General features: G+C 39.3%; 2 protein-coding genes across 2 annotated transcripts; one reads left to right on the top strand and one right to left on the bottom strand.

The window, feature by feature from the left end:
* The first annotated feature begins 5,744 nt into the window (after positions 1–5,744).
* On the top strand, positions 5,745–13,206 carry LOC144212731 (histone deacetylase complex subunit SAP30L). Its single transcript, XM_077740835.1, has 4 exons — positions 5,745–6,364; positions 8,680–8,802; positions 9,394–9,492; positions 11,814–13,206. Exons 1-4 carry the CDS (start codon positions 6,179–6,181, stop codon positions 11,943–11,945), a joined length of 540 nt encoding a protein of 179 aa, XP_077596961.1. The 5' UTR covers positions 5,745–6,178; the 3' UTR covers positions 11,946–13,206.
* LOC144212730 (heart- and neural crest derivatives-expressed protein 1-like) lies at positions 13,162–17,522 on the bottom strand. The gene is made up of 2 exons (XM_077740834.1): positions 16,819–17,522; positions 13,162–14,702 (listed from the first exon to the last, which is right to left on the bottom strand). The coding sequence occupies exons 1-2, from the start codon at positions 17,332–17,334 to the stop codon at positions 14,604–14,606; spliced, it is 615 nt and encodes a 204-aa protein (XP_077596960.1). The 5' UTR covers positions 17,335–17,522; the 3' UTR covers positions 13,162–14,603.
* Between the last annotated feature and the right edge of the window lie 5,298 nt (positions 17,523–22,820).

Genomic DNA, 22,820 nt, shown 5'->3' with positions numbered 1-22,820 from the left:
TGTCAGTTTGTTTGGGGGAACACATTGGGTAATTTGAGCTATTCTTCTCTCATTGTCTGATCTGCTTTATCCTCACTAGGTTCACCGGGGGTGTTGGAGTCTATCCCAGCAGACTTCGGGCCAGCGCCGGGCGACACCCTGAATTGGTGGTCAGCCAATCACAGGGAACATGGAGACAAACAACGATTTACGCTCACACTCATTCCGAGGGGCAATTTAGAGTGTACAATCAGCCTACCATGCATTTCTTAGGATTGTGGGAGGAAACTGGAGTACCCGGGGAAAACCCACGCAGGCAAAATCCACACATGTAGACCGACCTGGATTTGAACCCAGGTCTTCCAATGTAAGGCTGACGCACTAACCCCTCAGCTACCAGGCCCATTTGAGCTATTGTCCACATGCAATCGAGAAAGTCTGTAATGAGAAATCTGGGTATGTAGCATAGTATGCCACACTCACGGTTGATTGTGGCCTTTTTTTTTTTTACTAATTTCCTTCCATATGTAGGGCCAACGGACATCGATCATCTCACTTTCCATTCTCCAAAGTAGACAGCAAAAGCCTTTCAAGAATGTTTCCATCCCATTTAAACTGGTGAAAAATGAAAATGGAGGAGATGGACTTGAAAGGGCGTCCCATGCAGAAACTCATGTTGGTTCACTGATCACCATTGACAAACTATTATCCCAGAGTGGCCAAATCAATCGCTCATTTAGCCTTCCGAGCGGACACATTGACCGATGGAGAACCCTCACTAAAGTGAGGAGAACAAAGACAACTCTCATGTGATGAATGACTCCAACCTTTAATGCGCTACTACTGCCGCCCGTCCTTTGCATCACACACAGCTTTTGTGATCCTTCTATTTTCCCACTTGCTCCACCACTCCAGTAAATATTGCAATTCATCTTTATCTCCGTCACTTCATGCAATGAACGTCTTTTTATAGCTCTCATTTATTGCATCGAAGCATTATGTGTTGTACTTTATGGTCCATATACATTGTCGTGGCTGTTTAACTAAAAGTAGTATAGATAAATTCCCGTAAACGGTAGCAGTCGAAAGTACACAATAAACCTGATTGATTCGCGTCGCTGTGCTATCATTTGACCAGCAGATGGTAATAAACTGAACATATTTGTACATTTTAATTATTGACCCTTTGCAAATGCAGTGTTGATCACTGCCAGTCCTCGCAGTTCAGAGAGCATATAGTTGTAGTATATTGGCATCAATGGCAGCATGAATGTTTAAATGTACTAATGATTATTCTAATTGCAGCCAATCACCTGTTTAAAAAAGAACATTCTAAAGTTATTTGCCACTCTAGAAAATGTAGTTATTTTTTTTACGTGGACATTGCTGACAATTCCCTCTAGAAAAGTCCCTTTACATTAGACCTCACTCCGCCGAACTGCCGTTACTACACATAAAATGTATAAATCACGGTTTACTCTTTTGTGTTTCGAAGGCCGTGTTTATCCCACATAGACAATGAAAGGAGAAGAAGCGATGTGTCATTGATTCATTCATTCATTTTATGAACCGCTTTATCCTCATTAGGGCTGCGGGGGGTGAATTGAATTGAATTGAATGCTTTTATTGTCATGATACTAGTAAAATGAGATTTAAAGATTTCACCTGGAATCTATCCCAGCTGGCTCTGGGCCAGAGGCGGGGGGACACCCTGAATTTGTGGCCTGACGATCGCAGGGCCCAAGAAGATGGACAGCCACCCATACCTAGGGGCAATTTAGAGAGTCCCATCAGCCACTATCCATGTTTTTGGAATGTAGGAGGAAACCAGAGTAGCTAAAGGAAACCCACTCAGGAGAACATGCAAACTCCACCCAATGGACATGACCTGGATTTGAACCAACAACCCCTGTACTGTGGGGCTGACAAACTAACCACTCATCTGCTGGGCCTGCCAGCAATGTGTTATGAATAGCATATTCAACACATCCTGCAGAAATGTGATCTAATCCAGAGGCAGGAAATCCGGGTTGATATGTCATCGCTTCATAAACTCCCAGTTTCCTAAATATTTATCTCCTTGGGGCACTCTTACAGCCATTACTTCCTTGCTCTTTCATATAAATGTCAGCCCAAAATTTGAGCATGACCTAAAAATGGACCCTCCTATAACGCTCTCTATTTATTTGAATTCCAACTAAGAAGCAAAATAATTTAATGCATTAAAAAGGGATTTCCGGTGACTTTTAGGAATCATAAATTGGAGTGTTATGTATTTCAAATTGGGGGTGAAAATGCGGTCCAGAGGCACATACACTCACACATACAAAACATCACCGCCATCTAGTGTTGTGGTGGCTAAATGGTGTGACCTGAGTCCTTATCGAGAAAAATCCAGTCCAGTCCAGTCAGCCTACCATCCATATTTTTGGATTGTGGGAGGAAACCAGAGTACCCAGTGGAAACCCACGTTAGCCCAGGGTGTACATGCAAACTCCTCACAGGTAAATGTGACCTGAATTTGAACCCAGGACCCCAGAGCTGTAAGGTTGACACGCTAACCACTCACGACAACGGGCCACCTGAGAAAAATACCAGTTTTCAGAAATGTGTCAGTTGTTTTAGTATTATATTAATGGTGAAGAAAAAAAACAAGCATTTTAAACTTTGGCGATTGCATCTATCTGAAATTAGTTTTGGGAACATGGGGTCTCTACATTTGAATTTCAAGAAAAAAGTTGAGACTTTTCAACTCCGGTTGAACATATATAAATTTCGAGATATATTCAATAAAAAGTCAAACATAAATTCACTCAATGTTACCCTCTCTAAAAATTATTATAATTCAAATTGACTTTTGAGGACATTAACATGCTCTAAAGCTCATCACCTTGGCCAAAACCATGAATCTTGTTTGAAATTCAAAATTTTAAGGGGTCCCCAAAATGATGCTCCAAAACCTATTCGGTACTGTTTCCGAAAATGTTTGAAAAATACCTAAAAGCATGGGCAACCCGGCGGCAGAATGGTTACCTCGTCAGCCTTACATTTCTGGGCTTGAGAGTTCAATCTCAGGTTGGTCTTCAATGTATGGACTTTGCATGTTCTCTCCCTGGGCTTATATGGGTTTCATCCCAGGACTATGGTTTGCTTCTACTTCCAAAAAAACATACATGGTAGGCTGGTTGAACACTTGAAATCGGCGGTCCCCAACGTTTTTCTGACCGCGTGTCCCAAGCATAATAAATACAATTACTAATTATTATAACAACTTTTCTCATTTCAAGTAGGAGGGCGATATTGAAAACCTTCATATTTTATTACGCTGACGGAACAGCGCCAGTTGACTCATGGACCGGTACCGGTCCACGGACCAATGTTTGGGGACCACTGCTCTAAATTGCCCCTAGTTATGAGACTGAGTGTGTATGGTTTTCTGTCTCCTTGTGCCCTGTGATTGGCTGGTCACCAGGGTGTCCCACGCCAATGCCCATCGTTAGCTGGGATAGCCTCAAGTACCTCAGCTAAAAGACTGAACTGTCTTACCCATCCTAGTACTAAACTGAAGTCAAGCATTATGGTTCGGAGCAGCCATTCATTCATTTTCTCCCCCTCATCTCATTTTCTGAACCATTTTATCCCCATTAGGGTCACGTAGAGTGCTAGAACCAATCACAGCTGTCAGAGGCAGGGAACACCCTGAATCGGTGGCCAGCCGATTGCAGGACACAAGGAGACGGATAACCATGCACACTCACAACCATACCTAGGGGTAATTAATAGTTTCCAATCAGCCTACCGTGCATGTTTTTGTAATGTGGGAGGAAACCGAAGTACCCAGAGAAAACCTACACAGGCCAGGGAGAACATGCAAACACCACACAGGTTGACCGACCTGGATTTGAACCCAGGAGCCCAGATTGCCGCCTTGAAGCAATCATTTCTAGTAAATTCCAGATTCACAAAATACTACTATTTCCTCTAGAAAACACATTCACCAAAGTTCTCTTTAGCCTTCCTATCAGAAATATCCTGTTATGACCTCATTAGAGGCATTACCACAATTACTAATCCACATAGAAACTTTGTGTGATTGTTTGCTGTATCATCTAATGCCAGGCCATCCCCAAATGGTTTTATTACAGTCGCATCACATTTTAACGCTCCATTAGAACATTTCTTGGCCTCATCTTCACAATAACCTAATTTGCTTTCTGCTGTTGCTGCTGCTATCTTTTTTAATGCTGTCCTCGGTCTGAACCCGCTATATCATCTGAGAGAGAATTTGTGCTCAGGTCATAGTACAGTAATGACACCAGAGGGCGGCCTGGCAGATGAGTGGTGAACGTGTGGGCCTCACAGTGGGGCACCTCGGTTTAAATCCAGGTCGGTCCACCTATTTGGGGTTTGATGTCCTGCGTGGGTTTTCTCCGGGTACTCCATTTCCCCCCCGACATTCCATGGCGAGCCGCCCTTATTTATATTTGCCCACTTTTAAAGTCACTACAAACAACACACATGGTGACAACATCACGTGTGTTGTTTACATTTTGTCTACATAAAGTCACGTTCGAAAGTGTTTCTGAGTAGGTCCAAATAGTTTAATATCGTTTTGACCAATTATAGTTGACTATATCGCCTTTCAGATGGTCACAGATAGAATCGCAGCACAGCGATGTATATAACCAAGATATACGTAAGGAAAAGCGTACAGCTTGCAGTGTCTATTACACGATGATAGTTGAATACGTGATTTAAATAAATTGGCCGAATTATTGATGATAATCGTAGGGGAATAACAATCGTTAAAAGATTTTGATAACAATGACAAGTGCAGTGTTTTCACACATTGGTGTGCCGTAAGCAATGGTCCGGTATGCCGCGGGATATTGAAGTAATACAATGTAAAATTCAGAGAGAATAATTAATATGAATATAACGAGATTAAAATTGTACCATTAAAAGGTTAAAATCTAAATATGATGAACGTTAAATTATAGATTATACTATTACAAGATTCAAATTGGTGAAAGTCAATTTGTTGTTTATTTTTTTTTCTAACATGAACCGGAAGTTGTTTGCTTTCTAAGGCATCAACTGTTGGAAACGTAATGTGTGCGTGAGCACAACATTTTTGCGTAATATTAGGAGATTAGGGTAATATTTGGAGAAAAGTAATACAATTGTGCTTTAAAAACTTTACATGACTTATTTTTGCATCACTTGAACCGGAAGTTGTTCAGGGTCCGCAGACATCAACTTTTGGTGACATTCGGTCAGTGTGGAAAAATTAGATTTTGGAATAATTTGGGAGGTTTATGTGATTCCTGCTGATAAACATTTGATGAGAATGACTATTGCTTATACAGGCGACATGGTTTTGAATTAAAAGACTTTCAAATGATGGTGTCCCTTGAGATTTTTATTAATGCAAAAAGTAGGCTGTAGCTCAAAAAATGTTGGGAAACACTGGACTAGTGTATGTGGGTGTAGTGTAACGTCGCGTTAACAGGTTGTTTCGCAATTCAAATTTCACCCATCATGATTTGTCACGCGATTTACTGAGCATTTTGTGGCTCAGCATGATATAACGAGGCAAAATAGTTGGTTTAATACCCCGTCCGACCCGACAACAACGACATCTTTTCAAGCTGTGTGGAAAACACCGAAGTATTGTATAGGGCGGTGACAGTTCGAGACCGGCGTTCTTCAGAGCCAATCATTCAGTGGCATTTTGTCACTGCCCCGCCTTTATTCAAAATTTTGACCAATCGTGACGAGCGAGGGAAACTTCCGTTACCGACACTCCAGCACGTCCATTGTACGATGCGATTGTCTCGATTTAAACTACAGATTTGTTTTTTTTAATCATAAACAAAGTTGTTTCGCTCGTCGTGGTTTATCTTTACCTACTCACGAGTCGCTCGCGATTGCTGTCATTCGCGAAACATTAGCTGTTTCGGAATATCCAGCCCACCTTGCGTTGCGCTAACTCGTCAGGGCTAGCACACGTTAGCCGGCCGCGGTTCGCTGGGAGACGGGAGCATGATATCAAGTCACTACGGAGGAATTGGGCTATAAAACGCTACCTTTGGCAAAATCAGCCAGAGCGTACACTTTTGATAGGGGATTTGGTGGTGTCGGGTTTTATCGCCCCACATTATTTCACCGAATCCCCTCCGGGGTAGTTCCTTCCAGGATGAATGGCTTCAGTACCGAAGAGGACAGCCACGATGGGCCGCCCGCGCCGCCCCTATACGGCCAGAGCTGCTGCCTGATCGAAGACGGCGAACGCTGCGGCCGCTCCGCCGGCAACGCCTCCTTCAGCAAGCGGATTCAGAAGAGCATTTCGCAGAAGAAGCTCAAGCTGGACATCGACAAGAGCGTGAGTGACATTAGAAAGAACCAAAGGGTTTTGCACATGTTGGGATCTGGAAGACATTCGATAAATGCAAGTTAGCCGGTTGATTGACAGCTAATGCTAAGTGAACACAGAATGTCTTCAAACTTGGATTTTAATACCGTTTGGATCGTCTTGGGGTGGGTCAGCCGCTCTTAAGTTTGTTTTGTTGAGGTTATGGACGGGTTATTTGATGCTCCTTCGTATAGCCACTGCGTTTAAACTACTGTGCTAACGTTAACTTGACCTTTGTTTTATTCAAAAATAAGTGATAAAAGGGTCAACTTGGTCAAAGTGACATTTGCCCACAAATTTTATTCTTAAGAAATGACTCCAAGGTTATTTGAAAAATGAACGGGACAACCAGCACACCACGTCATTCTAATTGTATATACAATGTTAATAAACTTCACTACTTTAATAATGTAAAGGGCTTTAAAACATTACAAAATAATGTAGTGTAGGTGCACCAAAGTACTCTGCCTTCGTGAAAATAGCAACGTTACAATATCTCCCAGAAATTACAACCTTTTTACATTTTGTTTGGTTGGAAACTTAAAACGGGATGAACCAATAATTATGTAATGACAATTAGACTTATATATTTTTGTGTTTGTAATAAATTGTATGTTGAGAGATCATTTTAGATGTTTTTTTAGACTTTCTAATTGAAAAAGACTCATGTTACAATAGAAAATGGAGTATGTGAACCCTTTCCTTTACTCTGTTCTGTTTGACCCCCTCCTAGTGTGGAAGACAGAAATAAATATGAAAGTTTAAATCTCAAATTGAGTAACTTTCCGTTCACAAATTGTCCAACAGTAAGATGATAGAGACTGCAAATATGTCAGTTCCAGGCCACTCTTTGGAAAGTTTTTCCCCTGTAATTATACCTTGAGATACAAGCTTATTGTGCTTTGGAACTGAGCTCGTATGTCAATTTACTCGTATCTCAAGTCAGCGTTTTCCATAGAAATGAACTAAATAATAATTATTTTGTTCCCACTTTCTGAAAGAAAAAAACACAAAAAAAAAAAAGAATACTACACTGGAAAATTGAAAATAGATCTCTTTCCACAACGGAGATGCGGCGAGAAAGAAATCAAAAGCAGCCTCTCGCGGCTGTCTCGAATGCTCTTATCTCAAAAATTGTCTCGTATCTCAAGATAAATATTTGCTCAGAATTTTAGTCAAATGACCCATCCTTAACCTTTTAGAGTATCTCAAAATTCCTCATATGTCGAGGTATTACTATATAGGTTTTTAAATTAATAACGTTGATTGTCAAATCGCTTCAAAACTCGTCAAAACCAAGTACAACGAAAAAAAATATGTACAATTGCAGTGAAAGATATAACAAAACATTGTCTCCACACACACACAATCCTCTATAGACCAACGTCAATTTTCAAGAACACGTGGGCCATCACATCCCGCAGGCTGTGAGGGAAAAATGGCGTGTTTACTACTTCAATGTTTCCCAACTTTCTTTGAAGTGCGACACACTTTTTCCATTGAAAAAATCTCAAAGGACACCACTATTTGAAAACCTTTTAATTTAAAACTATGCCGCCTATAATAACAATTGTCATTCTCATCAAAGTTTTATCAGCAGGAATCACACCAAAATTGTTCCAAAATCTAATTTTTGTCACCAATAGTTGATGTCTACGGACCATGAACAACGTCCAGTTCGTGTGATTTTAAAATAAAAAGTAATGTTTTTAAATCTCTTTTTTTTTTACTTATCTCCAAATATTACTTAAATCTCAATATTAAGAAAAAACAGATTTTACGTTGCTAAAAGATGATGCCCTAGAAACCAATCAATTCCGATTCATGAGAAAAAGAAACAAGAAGCAAAATTACTTTCACAGTTTGAATCTTGTAATAGCATAATCTATAACTTAACATTCATCATATTTTGTTTTTAACCTTGTAATAGTTTGATTTTAATCTTGTTATATTCAAATAAATGTGTCTCTCTGAATACTACTGCGTTGGGAAAGAAACACTGTGCCACGTCATCAAGGTCACAGAAGGACATAGTAAATGGAACAATTTGGTAGGAAATTTACACAAGCTGCTAGATGGAAGTTCATTTCATTCTTATGTGTGGACGACACAAGCTTGTGAATGTTTTTTTTATTTATTTATTTTTGTTCTCCCCAAGCGCTGAGCTGATACACTGCAGATATCCACTGGGCTAAATGTTCGGATTAGTCAGGAGAGTGCTTTTATTTCACTACGAAATGCACTTCAACATTGCCCAACATTTTTTTTTTTTTTTTTGTTGCCAGGTACGCCATTTGTACATCTGTGACTTCCACAAGAATTTCATTCAGAGCGTGCGGAACAAGAGAAAGAGGAAGACGAGTGATGATGGCGGAGAGTCCCCAGATCATGACGTGGAGGTACCAGAGGTAGAGCTTTCCATTATGACGCTTTTAAGACACAAATTAATATAGTTCAAATTTTCGGTGTAGGGTTTGGATTGTTAAAATTTGTGGTCGTCAGGATTACTTGAGCTTCTATGGGCACAAAAGAGAGAAAACATGCTGATGCAAAATCGTCATTCTACTCAGTTTTGTTAGAAAAATGTCCCACGTACAGTATTTTTAGCACTATAAGTCGCACCTCTGTATAAGTTGCACCAGCCAAAGAATGCACAATGAAGAGGGAAAATAAAGTTTGATTTTTGGGAGGGCAATTTATTATTTTGTAAGAAACCAAGAACAAACATACATTAAAGTGACAATAGCAAAATGGAGAACAACTGGCTTAATAGACAGATGTTAATATAACAACTTTTCAGATAACTTTAACCGAATTTTGAAAGAAAAAAAATAGTCTATCAGGGTCAGAAAGAGAAAAGAAATACCTAAGTTGCACTTGAGTGTTAGTCGCAGGTTCAGCCAGCCAAGCTCTGGAAGAAAAAGTGTGACCTATATTCTGTAAAGTACGGTACACAGTGGCCACTGAAAGAGGTGGTAAACTGACTTATGTCTTTCCAGGTGGACCTGTTCCAGTTGCAGGTAAACACATTGCGACGCTACAAGCGACACTACAAGCTGCAGACCAGGCCAGGCCTCAACAAGGCCCAACTTGCCGAGGTAACAGCACATTTCTGCAAATTCAGTGAAATGTTTTTGGACAACCACAAATATGTACCGTATTTTCAAACCTATAAAATGCACCGTGTGATAGGGCGCAGTCTCATTTGCGGGTATATTTTCAATATACATTAGACGCCTTGCCCGATTAGCCGCTAGCATATGTTATACTATCTGCTAGTGTATGTTATGCTATCCGCTAGCGTATGTTACGCAAGCGGCTAGCGTGTGTTAGGCTTGGCATTGTGTTTTTTTAAACACAGCGCGAGCAAAACTTAGTTTAATAATGCTTTATTGAGGTCAAGGGTACACTCTGATATAAATAGTTCGGCGTTTAACATGCTAGGCTCCACAGTCAGTCAGAGTTGTGTATTCTGGGAACTTGATTCCAGCTTTGGCGAAGGCTCGAACAGTACTGGCCGATACTTTAGCCCAGTCATCCACAATCCATTGTAACTCGCGACATGCATCACTCCCAAGCCTTAGATTCTCCTTGCTGTTATATCGGCATCGATAATTCATTCCAAATCGTCACGTAACTCGTGCGACGCTGCCTGCCCGAACTACAATGTTGGCCATCCGTTAGCAATCGGTTAGTAATCGGTTAGCAAAGCTGTTAAATTGTGTTCAATCCATGGCCATACAAAAATTTAGTTTAGTGCACAGACAAAACACACTGACCAATTGGGGCGTCGACCATTTTAGAGAAAATGTTAGACTTTTAAGTGGCCCTATAGGTGTGAAAATACGGTATATCCAATCTACTACATTTTTAGTCCAAACTTTCATAATTTTTATCCCTGAAAAACTAGCGTTTTTGTCCGTCACATACTATTTATTTATATATTTATTTACTCTTAGTATGAGAAAATTCTTCCACACGTTAAGCAAAAGAGCGTGGTTGTATCATGACAGGCTGAATATGGAACAAATGGTCAAAGAGCTTCCGTTTCATATAGTAGTAGGCATTGGCTACAAGTACAACCACAGTAATCCCTCGATTATCGCATCTTCACTTATTGCGAATTCATTTTAGGATTTTTTTTCCCCCGCTATGATTATTTTTTTTTAAGTTCATAAAAATGTAAAAAAATCCACGCTGAAACTTGTAAGCGGAAGCCACTTTTGCTACTAGGGCTCAGCACTGAAGAGAAAACTTTTTTTTTTTTTTTTTTTAAGTTCATAAAAGTTTGAAAATCCACACTGAAACTCACGGAATCCACTCTAGCTACTGGGACTCGGGACTTTAAAAAAAAAAGTTATAATAGGATTGACCCTAGTTCACAATTTTTCAATTATCGTGGCCATGTCTGCATTAACCGCGATATTCCAGGAATTGCTATTCTATATCCTTGATATCGGCTTCACTCAATTGTAGCAGCAGGGGCTAAAAACACATTTGTAATGCCTACTTTTATATGAAATTGGCTTTTTTAGCTTGACATTAACCCTAACCATGTTGCCCTCATTATAGGCGCTACTTGCAATTGTAGTGGTGTTTCACTTTGACGTACGCGGTGTCACAGCACCCACTTGGTCGTAATTGCTGACTGAGAGATTGTTAGACTAATTTGCCGCATCGGCAAGTGGCCTTTACGCAGCCGCCTTATGAAAACCTCCTGTATGCTTCCCGTCCGGCAGGAGAGGGTGGCGGGGGGCGTCAAATTTGAACGCCAGATGAATAGCACCGGCTGCAAGTTGAATGTTTCCCCAGACGCGCCAACTCGGGGATAGCGAGACTTGGTTTTTACGAGGCCCGCACATCATTAATAATGCTTTGCGACAGCCGGCTAGCACCCACAGCTGTGCCCTTGGCTGCCGTAGCATTTAGCCACGTTGTTTATTTATCTTTTATTTTAAAGGAAAAAAAGCTAGACTTTGTCCGCCAAGCTCAGGTGCTGTCAAGCAAATGTCAGAAACACTTCTCAGGCAGGACCCTAAAACCCTGGTTTACAAATGGCCAATAAGGTAAATCAACATCAATTGAAGTGATTTATTTAGAAGAGCAGGAAGAAAATGCTCCCAAATCCAATGCTAATAAAATTTATAGTCATTAATACGCCAAGATTGGCTACAAGAATGGATGGTAGGTTCACCAGTAACTGGCACACTTCAGGTCAGTCTGCTGTCAGGGAAGGCAACAAGATGAATATTTTACAATATTTATTGTGTTGAGACTGAAATCAGCCAATTTAAACCATTTCATGGTAATCATTGAATATACGCATTATAATCCATTTATAATTAGTTGTCAAATTGATATGTTGCATCTCAATGTCAAGAGAGCGTTCATCTAACTCCTACTGTCTGTCTATCTGGAGACGGTGAGCCGTCATTTCAGGAACATTCCGGTGAACGAGAAGGAAACGTTGAACTACTTTATTTACATGGTGAAGAGCAGCAAAAGTCGATTGGATCAGAAATCCGACAGCAGCAGCAAACCACTGGACTAAATGAAAAAAAGCGACACTTAAGACCATTCCATCTAATTATTGTGGGGAAAGTGAGATCCCTCCTCGATAAGATGGAAGAGCTGTCGGCGCTTACCAGGCCGGAAACGGACTTGAGGGGTTGTACTGTGTTACTGTTGATTCATTCTTCAGATCCAGACTTTTAAGGGCCAAGTGCGGATCAGCTTGGAAGTGACAATGCATATTTTCAACCTCGGTCACAGTTTGCAGAAGTTCCCCATCTTATGGAAGACTTCCTGTGTCTGGTTCCAATTTTTTACTTATAGGTCTACAATGTCTTGTGTGTCTTGTGTCTGTCTTGCTACTGCCACCAAGAAATTTCCCAAATATGGGATGACATAAAGTTCTAATCTAAGAACAGTTAAAATTTGGACAATTCTGCAAGCACTATTAGGTGTCCTTGAAGGCCTTTTTTTTCTTCCCGCAAGCAGCCACGGATTGTCGTTCATTTTCCCTGAACTTTTCGCTACTCGGGCACCAGGACTCAGATTTCCTTTTGTTTTGGGGGGGTTTTGACGGATAACAACTCACTTTCCAACCAAACGACTAAACCTTGTCGAGAAAGCTACCGTCACAAATTTTTACCAAATAAAGGGCCCCTGGACAAGGACTGCTGACATCTTGCATGTTCTCCTGAGATATGTTAATGTATTTGTAAACTTTTAGCACGGAGATGCTTCAAAGTCTTGGCCCATTTTCAAACCCTCCTTTTATGTTGTGTGCCAAAAGTATTAAGCACAGTAGCTAACCTCCTGTAAACAACTACAATAGTGATTGGAATACTAAGTAATGGAATGATTTATGACGCAAGCCATCTTCTATGTGATTTTTTTTTCTTTATTACTCTTTGCATAATAGGTCAGTCAGTTGATCCATTCTCCCACTTTTCCTGAGAAAGCAAAGTTAAACGGTCAAATTAAACTTCATGTATGGTAAAATTCTCGGCAGATGGAGGCTACCAAGGCCCTTCATTTTGGTTTGCGTTTTCTTTATCATTTCTTTACTATCTTAACCCTAAATTTTGTACTTGTGTGCGTTTCACCACATGGGTCCTTGTACATGCTTTAGTGGGATTTTTCAGGGGTTGTTTTACCTTTTTTCAGTTAGCTTCGCTAGAAAATAACATTTGTTTTTCTTAACACTTAAATGACAACAGCAGCATATAACTTTTGTCTTAGAAACTTAACTTGTGTTTAAATAAGGCTTCTTATTGCTCATAAGAATAAATGTACAGGTCAACACATCTGGGTGAGTACTTGTCTTGAGAACGTGCTTATTCATTATGTACAGGATAATTGGATAGACCAACAAGTAATGGTCGCGTTTTCCAAACACCTTCTTTTCGTCAATTTGACACATTGAATTAGGGATAAGGATACTAAACTTTATTTTGATTGAAGCGTGACCCAGCAAACATTTTAAAACTTCAACACTACTAAGTAACACCACTAGGTGACAGTATTGTTAAGCAAACATGTTTTGTTTTATTTTACAGTAACGTTCAAAACTTTATAAAGCTTTACTTCATTTTTACATTGTTCAATGCTAAATCTAGACTTTCGCATTTGAGATTTAAAACAGTAATTTCGAAACAAATTATCACAACGTTCTACCGTTTCGTCCTCACAAATATTGAGGAGGACTCAAAAGTATACGTCCTTGCGAAATTTCAATTTTGCTACTTTACAATCACATTAATGACACAAACCTGTTAAAATGTATATTAAGAATCAAACTTATAAGCCATGAATTGCCCACACAATGACAAAACGTTAGCGAAAGCCACAGCATAAAGAGGAACATGTATAAAACGATGCTCGTTGACGTTCTTGTGAAAGTATAGCTTCATCTTTGAGGTCATGAAACCTAACCTTTCTCGAACGGATTAAGATTAAAATAAAAAATGTCAGACCCCATAAAATAACAATTTATTATATAACTTCACGTCTAACGTACATTTCTATCAATATTTTTGCACAATTAATATTAATATACAGTTTGAAAGGGTGGTTTTCCTTGTCATTTGCTAGTGTCAAGCGGTGTTTAGAGTGAACAACATTCTCGTGGGTCAATTCAAGCCGACAGTGAGCACGTTGAGGTAGATTGACATTCTTATGGTACAACAAAAAAACATGAATAAACAACAAAAACAAAACAGATCAATATATTTGTCTTTTGCCTGAGTATGGTTTCACACTCTGTGGAAAATACCGTGAACACCGTCATCTGATTATAATTCTTTTGATGTAACGTATTTGAGCAAGTTAATTTTAACACAAAATTCACAAAAAATGACAAATAATCTAACAAGAAATAAATTGTGCCCCATAAAAGTAGCCTCTAAATCCTCAAATGAAATGGCAGAAGACAGTACACGTGACGCAATTACAAAACTAGTGATACAAGAAATGAATAATTTACTTACTAGTTTTTTTGTATTTATTTATTTTTACATAATTTAAACGTCTTTCGCCGGATTTTTGTATCAGAACGTAACGGGGGGATACAATATTCCCCTTTTATCAAATAAACAAACAACCAAAGCGGGACAGACGAATAACGACCCTTTTTTTGCTCAGTCGATTGATGCGTTCACGTACGGTCGTACAAGTGGTGTTTTTTTAGGGTGGTCGTACGGTGTCATTGGTTGAGTTCCAGAGCCCAAACCTGCTGCGGCCACCCGGTCCGACCCTTCGCCTTCTTCTCGATGCCGAACGAGTCCTGGGGTGCCCCTTCGTTCTGAGCCAGATGGAAACAACCACATTATTCGTAATTAAAAAACGTAAAAGCACAAACAGAAAATAACCAATGTTAAAAATGTTTTGGAAAATATTTTATGTTCCTATCTGTATATATATTTGCGCACCTGACGTTCACTACGAACTGAAATTGTGTCTTTTCATTATTGCTTATAGATATATTTCTGTGGCCTGGCGAGCGGATAAGTGGTTAGTGCGTCGGCCTCACAGTGGGGGAGCTGGGTTCAAATCCAGGTTGGTCCACATAGTGGAGTTTGCATGTTCTCGCTGAGCCTGCATGGGTTTTCTCTGGGTACTTCGGTTTCCTCCCACATTTCATAGACATGCATGGTAGGCTGATCGAACATTCTATTGCCCCTAGGTATGAGTGTGAATGGTTGTTTGTCTCGTTGTGCCCTGCAATTGGCTGGCCACCAATTCAGGGTGTCCCCCACCTCTGGCCCCAAGTCAGCTGGGAAAGGCTCCATCACCCCCCGCGACCATGATGAGGATAAAATGGTTCGGAAAATTATATGATATGAGTTGAGCTATATTTTCCCTTTTTATTCATCTTGTATTCAATGTGAAAATAAATTCTCAATATACGTCTACTCATAATATTTATGAACAATGCAGCTCTGACCATGTGATCTTAAATATTCTACATAAATTAACATATATTAACTATTTTCAGAGTTTTATCCTAGAAAAAATATGTTATTTCCCCCCAAAATCGCCCTGTTAAAATGTTATTAATGTATTTGCACATTTAACATTTTACACGTTTTTGCAAAATAAACCAAAATGCTATACTTCCATAAGAAATTATAATTTAAAAAATGTTTCAAGTGCAATCTTTTTAACCTAATGTAGTGTTGTATTAACACCATGCTTTCATTCAAATTGGATTTCCGATTGAAAAATATGGTAATAAAAATATTAATATCAATATTAATGGTAAATATGAATTGTACATGTATGTTCCATTTTTTGCCAGAGTTAAGCATGCATGTCTTTCCTCCGTTTCAACTTTTTTTATCCTTATTTTGAATCACTTTAAGATCACATTCAACTTATATTTAAGGAAGAAGACAATGTCACAGGTAATTATATATTTTCAAAGTACCAACTGCTTATTTTTAAATGTATTTTATAACATCAATTTTCGATCTTATTTTAGAATGGGAAACTGCTATTCAATGTAATTGGAAAAAAAATCCCAGATTTAGTTTTGTACACCAATTGAAGAAACTTTCATTTAAATTATTGAATATGACCACTATTTGTAAATTATAGACTCTTACAGATCAACGTTAACCAGAATATAGCACGAAGTGGGGTATATTTACTATTGTTTCCCTCAATTTTGGGCATGGACATCCAACTTTTTGCATTTGACATCGCCCCTTTCCCCCCAGAGCTTAGATTTTCAAAGTTTTTTTGTGGTAGACTCCTGTTAGAAATCTGCCGATTTGATCCAAATCTCCAGCAAAACACTTGAATCAAATTTCCTTAATATCATTTCCAGTCGAGTGGACAATTCGCCCATCTTTATTCTGTACTGCTATTTTAATTTTTATCAATTATTATACGTAATGTCAAATGCAATTTTTAAAATAGGATTTACTTTCAAAACTACCCAGTTCAAATTTAAAACGGCCTAAAAGGTTAACACTTTTTAGAATACACAGACTATCTTTGAAAATCTGTTAACTTCCCATGTTGATTTAAAAAAGACGCACACAAGCCTACCAAACTCGTATTTAAATTATCCAATTTAAAACAATCTTGCTTCAAATATTCTCATTTAAATCGTATATACTTAAACCTTTACCTCGTTGCATGTCAAATGTCCAAAAAACTTTAGATGGAAAAACATGATTTAAAAATGTTATTTTAAACACTAATCTCATTAAAATAGTTGATGTAATGCAACCGCCCGTAAAAATAAAGAAATATACTCATAATTTTAATCCCATCAAAATCTCAAATGAATGTGTTTTCACACATCCGAGTTTTGTTACATGATGATCTCTCATATCAGACCAACCAGCGTTAAAAACAGATGCTTGGCAATCGTTTCCCTTAAATCGGGCCGTGTGAACGCTCACACTTACCATGTCCCTTTTCCTTTTCAGATCTCGGTTTTCAAATTTCTTAATTTCAGCCTTGAAACCCTCCGTGTCCCCGGCGTCCTTGGCCAACACGTCCATCAGGTACGCGATGTAACTGGTCGCCAGGCGTAAAGTCTTAATTTTCGACAACTTCGTGTCGGCGGGCACGTTAGGGATGCACTCCCGGAGTTCGGCAAACGCTGTGTTGATACTCTCCGTCCGTCGGCGCTCCTTCTTGGGACCCGCCGTCCGACGCTTGCTCATGCCCGATTGCAGAGCCTCCAGGCGTTCGTGATCGTGTTGCGAGGAGGTGGCAACGGAGGCGCCCGGCGTCAGCTCCGTTGTGGCCGGGTAGGGCGTCTGAATCTGGAAGTCTGGAGGCACCTCGCCGTGGTTGAGCACCCAGCTCTGGAAGTAGGGCGCATCCTGGTGGCAGCGCTGCACGAACGGGAAGGCTTCGTGCATGAGGTGGTGGTGATGATGGTGGTGGTGGTGCTGGTAGCCTCCGATCAGGTTCATCCTGGTCTGGTGTGGCCTCTGTACTGCTCTCGCTTCACGACTTACTTCTTGCCGCTCACATGTTTATCCAACATGTCGGATTAAAATCTATATATAATTATTACTATTTCTTGTTATTATATTTATTATTATTATTACACAAAATGTCTCTAAGCCTGAAACCCCCGCCCCAAACTCCACTTACTGGTTGGTCGGAAATTTTGACCCGTGTGAAGGTGCGAGGGCCCCAGGTTTATAAGGAGTGCGCTTGCCAAAGGTAGCCAATGAAGTGGAGAGTTGTACAGAGTGGGCGGGGTTTGTTTTCCTCTACATTTTGACGCACTATTCTGCTCGCCACTTGAATGACGTCATTGCTGTTGGTCAGGAGGGTGGCGATACACTGAAAACTTAAAAGAAAAACAAGTTCAAATTTCTCGACTTATCTACATGTAGTACCACCTTTTTTTAAAAAAAATAGTACCAATAACTTTGACATAAAATAAAGTGGCATGGCAGGTTTTATGTTCAATGATGCACAGTCCTTTCGAATTGGAACATTGGCTAAATACATATATGTATATTTTTGTGTCTAGTTCAGACACTTTAACACGGCAATTTAATTCATAGTTTTTACACATTTAATCAATAAAACAAATGAACTTTGACAAAACCAAACTTCAAAGTACAAATCAATTGCAAAATACTTCAATAGTAAATACAAAGCATTTTCTGCATTTTACTGGATCATAAAATAAAATGAATTCTCTTTAACGTGATGCTTTTTCTTTATCGCTTTACCACTGACATCCAATCTGTTTAAACTGGCATTTGTGGTAGGTAATGATTATATGCTTCAATGCCATAGAAATGGTTATCCAGTCCTTCCAGTTCATATGGATGGGGACGTCTATTGTCGTCAATGGAAGCTATTGGGTTAGTTGCTGTATTTTCTAGGGTAATTACGATTTTGTGTTAAATTGTTGTATCTCCTTTTTTTCTGGCCTCCGTTCTATCCTGATGACATCCCAAAAGAAAAACGATTGCATGACCTTCATGCTATTTTCAAACCATTACGAGCCACATAACTAAATACAATCATAAATCAAGCTAGCTGCTTTTTCCTATTCCCCTTCTTTTTTCTATATTCCATAAAAGCTCCTCTTTCTCTCTTTACTGTGTTTACACATCACCACTTTGCTGCCTTTTCTTTTAAATAATCATCTGTCAAGACTTTAGGGTGAGTCTGTAAGGATTGGGGCTTCCATTTTTATATTTGAGGCTACTTTTTTGAAGATCTCAAGGCCTTATGCATACTGACTATGAATAAATAGTGAAACAAAGCTTGCTGAATGTTGTTATAAAAAGCACCCTGTAAAGTGCTGATGTGCGTGACTAACAAGCTGTATTTAGTTGAACCCCTGAGTCCTGCTTTCACTTTCATGGGCCGTTAATTCAACAGGCTGTCTGCATTGAGGGAGGTGGTCTACATTATTCCATTTTAAAGAACAATGCCTTTTTAAGGGAGGCCAGTTAGCAAAATCAAGACAGTTCTTTAATCAAAGATTATTTTGTATTGTGTTCTTGTATTTATATCTGGAATTTGCTCATAATCACCTCTAAATCAAGCCGTGTGTACTATGTCTGAAAAAAAGTTAGGGGAATGTGGCTTGCACTTCATCAGTTTAAACCAATTTAATACACTTTCTAAATCATAACATGTTGCTGTTCGACAAAAAGACAAGTTTTGCATATTGTTTTTCCCTTAAAAAAAAAAAAAAAATCGGAAAACTCCCTAAAGTTATTCTTGTTCATTGGATTTGAGAAAAATGCAGGGTATAAGGATCAACCGAGTAGCTAAAGTTAGCAAATAGATTTCTGATTGCCATGAAAAAAAATAATGAGCTACATTTTGATTAATGCAACTCCAAATTTAACAAATTTTAAAACAGAATTCCATATTTGAAAAAAAAATGCAAACTTTGACAAAACATAAGTTAAAAAAAATCATTGTGTGATAACATGTTTTTAACAATATATAAGTGTGAGTACAAGTTGGTGGAAATATTTGGAGGAATTACTGACATTCAACCCTAAATATAAATGGAAATTGAGTTACTATATGCCTTTGGTTTGTCACAATGACAAACTATGAGGCTTTTCTTCATGTTTTCCTACAGATGTCAAAATTTGCAAATTCTACAGTTTGTTGGGGGAGAAAATTATTATTTGATATCCCTAAATGTATCTCCTTTTACTGCATACCTAGTCATCTGTATGTTGACATTAAAAAAGAATTTCCCATATTATGGTGTAGGCCGCTGCTGATTCGCTTCTTCCCCGTCGCTGTCAGCCTGAAGAAGTCCATGTGGTGTCCAGAAAGCAAACCTGACACTGTTAATTAAGACATCCACTACACAGACATGAAATATAAGCCTCCACCCCCAAAACAATCATCCCATCTTTCCCCAAATCTCTTCTTGAAATCTTTTATTCTACATACCATTGCGTCATGTTTTTGTTCTCAAAAATAGAAATAAAAACTTGTCTTAATCTTCTATGAGTTTGTCAAGGTGTTGAAAAGCTCCAACACACACACACTTCCCCCTTTTTGCCGAGACACAACTTTAAAAGGCCTCTGGCAGCTATCTTGGCCGTGTTATGAATTCCCGGCGTAATTGTTTGTGTCGTGGCGTCGACTTTTCAACAGACGCCTCTTCCCGACTCTTTAGGGTGCTTACTCTCCTCCCTACATCTCCAAACAAATAATCGGGCCCTTGAGTCAAAGTGTGTTTACCCATTGCTACAGCACACAACGCTAGGCTAATTCAATATAATGACTTCAATTAGACGCCACCGCGGCTAGCTAGTCTTTCTGGCAAAAGCGGCAGTTACGTCACGACGGCTGTCTCCCTTAGAAGTACTTAAAAAAATCCTGGCAAGTTTCTTTCCAAACGTCAGAAAATCGGAATCGTTCAAACGAGCCAGTCGGGCCTTTCAAGACAGGCGGCGGCGCCGTTTCCACAACCACCGGCTAGTTGACCAGCAGGAAAAAATAGGTCATTCTTATGTATTTTTGACCAATGTTTTGTTTTATTAGGATTCTGGCTTATTTCTTATTTTGCTAATTAAAGCACGTCCAACATTGTTTTAAAAGGTTTGAATATTTGGGAGAGGGTGGCCCGACGGATGATTGGTTAGCGCATCGGCCTCACGGTTTCTGGGGTACTGGGTTCAAATCCTCCTGTGTGAAGTTTGCGTGTTATCCGCAGGCCTGCATGGGTTTTGTCTGGGTACTCCATTTCCTCCCAAATTACAAAAAAAAACATTCATGGTAGGCGGATCGGGCACTCTAAATTTCCCTTAGGTACGATTGTAGGTGTGAATAACTGTCCGTCTCCCCATGCCCTACAATCGGCTGGCCACCGATTCAGGGTGCCTCCCATCTTTGGCCCGAAGTCAGCTGGGATAGGCTATACCACCCCCAGTGACCCTTGTGAGGTAAAGTGGTCCAAAAAATGAATGAATGAATATTAAGTAGTTTTCCGTTGTGAATCCTGGCACATCATTTGCAAATATAAATAATTGCTAATCTAGTCCAAAATCAATTCGTAAAATAAATAAGCTTTTTGATTTTGATTAAAAAATATGTTTTTGAAAAATGGGAATGTGATCAAAGAATTGCCACATAGAAAAGTGGCGCATTTAAAAAAATACCATTGGTTTTGGATTTTTTTGACAATTTGCAAATATTTAGTAATTCATGGTACAGATTTTAAGCGTTTTTTAATGGAGCTAATTTCCTACTAAACCCAAACTTTATGCGCAAGCTTTTGCCCGGGTTCATTCAGGGAGGCATGGGTATTCATTTTAATTGAAAAAAAATATAATTTAAAAAATCTGTGCTTTTTATTGGACAGCATCTTGATGGACAGTTCTCAAGCCGTCCTCAAGAGAATCTTAGACATTTTCAACTGCTGCTCATCTGGCTGCTTTAGCTTTTACGGCAGCCACTTCACTCCACTCTGGGCCAATCGAGGGTGTCGCCCGGCCTTGCCGATGCTGGCCATCACCAAAGCATCTCATTTAGATCTATATTTCATTCGGCAGGCCTTTGATAAGGACTTTGTGGGCCCTCTGTGATCCAGCAGGACCCGTCTGCTGTAATTCTGCCCGTCCACAGCCAATAAAGATAAGAGGCGCACGTCTGGAATGCCACAGAAAAGTGACTAAAGAAGAAAAAGACACATCGTGACATGCCCTAAGTAACTCCACAACAGATTTGATATTACAAGAGGTGATTAAGAAAGTAGTATCACTAGTATCACTAGTAATTAAAAAATGTAGTTTAAGATTAATATTCTATTTAAAGATCAATATTCACCACGAGGGAACATCTAACCTAATTACCGATTAAATGTGGGCTTTGTTTGTGTTAATACTTTGTATTATTTTAAAATAAATGTTTTTCACATTCTTTCTTCATCGGACATAAAGTGTAGGGTGAATCAAAAGCACTTCTGCAGTCAGGGAAAAAAAGACCTCAAGGAAGTACACAGATTCAGTAAATTTGAATAGAAGAAACAAACAGGACTTCAGTAAAAAAATAAAAATAAAAAATAAAAAAAAACTTGTTAATATAGGGTGTATAGTTTTTTGTTGCTACTAAGCAAAGTTATTATTGGTGCATGTTAGCATTTTTTAAACCAAGAAACCCACTCAAAACAAAATTACAAAATCAGTAAGAATGACTTGAAGTGCAATAGAAATAGGCGTATTTATGAAAGATGATCGTGGATTTGTTGCCCGTGCTTAAGCATGGCGTCGTGCATGGCCCTGGTGCGGTGGATGAACCCAAGCTCTAATGATTTCACAGCAGCAGCTTTAACAGGGGGGATTGGCGGGGCAGGGGGCTACAGGGGGGATTGGCGGGGCAGGGGGCTGCTCTGTGTCAGACGAGCCCGTGAGGATTGCGGCCTGCCTGACAGTCAAAACACAGGTGGAGGGGTACGTAAAGGCTTGACCCCCAGTGAACCTTCAGGTGGAGACACTTCGGGGATCCTAAAGTTGCTAAAAGCATTTAGAAGCTTTTCTTCAGACTCCCAAATATTGCTATTATGGCGTGCTGAGAAAACAGCCCACTTAAAATTATTTTGTTTTCCAGATGCAATAACAAATGTTTAACAAGGGATTTTCAACCAAATGTTATTTTGGCAAAAACATGTTGTTCATACTGAATCTTTTAAAAAATCAACCGCAGAAGCAGCTTTTGCTCAGCAAATTAAAATTTGGTTGATTTGTCATTATTGGGTAGAGGAAGACACATGAAATGCCTCAGACCAAACCTGTAAGCAGAAAAGCTGCTATTTTTGGGCTACATTCAAAACTGCTTTTCAAAAATCAATTCACAATACTGGTTTCCTTTGACCTCAGTATTGTTGATCATGAGTTGACCGACAAAAAAAGTCTCAATTAATCAGGAGGCTGCCATTTTGTCTTGGAGTAGACAT

This window comes from Stigmatopora nigra, chromosome 19, assembly GCF_051989575.1.
Source record: "Stigmatopora nigra isolate UIUO_SnigA chromosome 19, RoL_Snig_1.1, whole genome shotgun sequence".
In the NCBI taxonomy this organism is placed as follows: domain Eukaryota; kingdom Metazoa; phylum Chordata; class Actinopteri; order Syngnathiformes; family Syngnathidae; genus Stigmatopora; species Stigmatopora nigra.
Note: the sequence above shows the minus strand (reverse complement) of the source record. Positions and strands in the feature narration are given on the sequence as shown.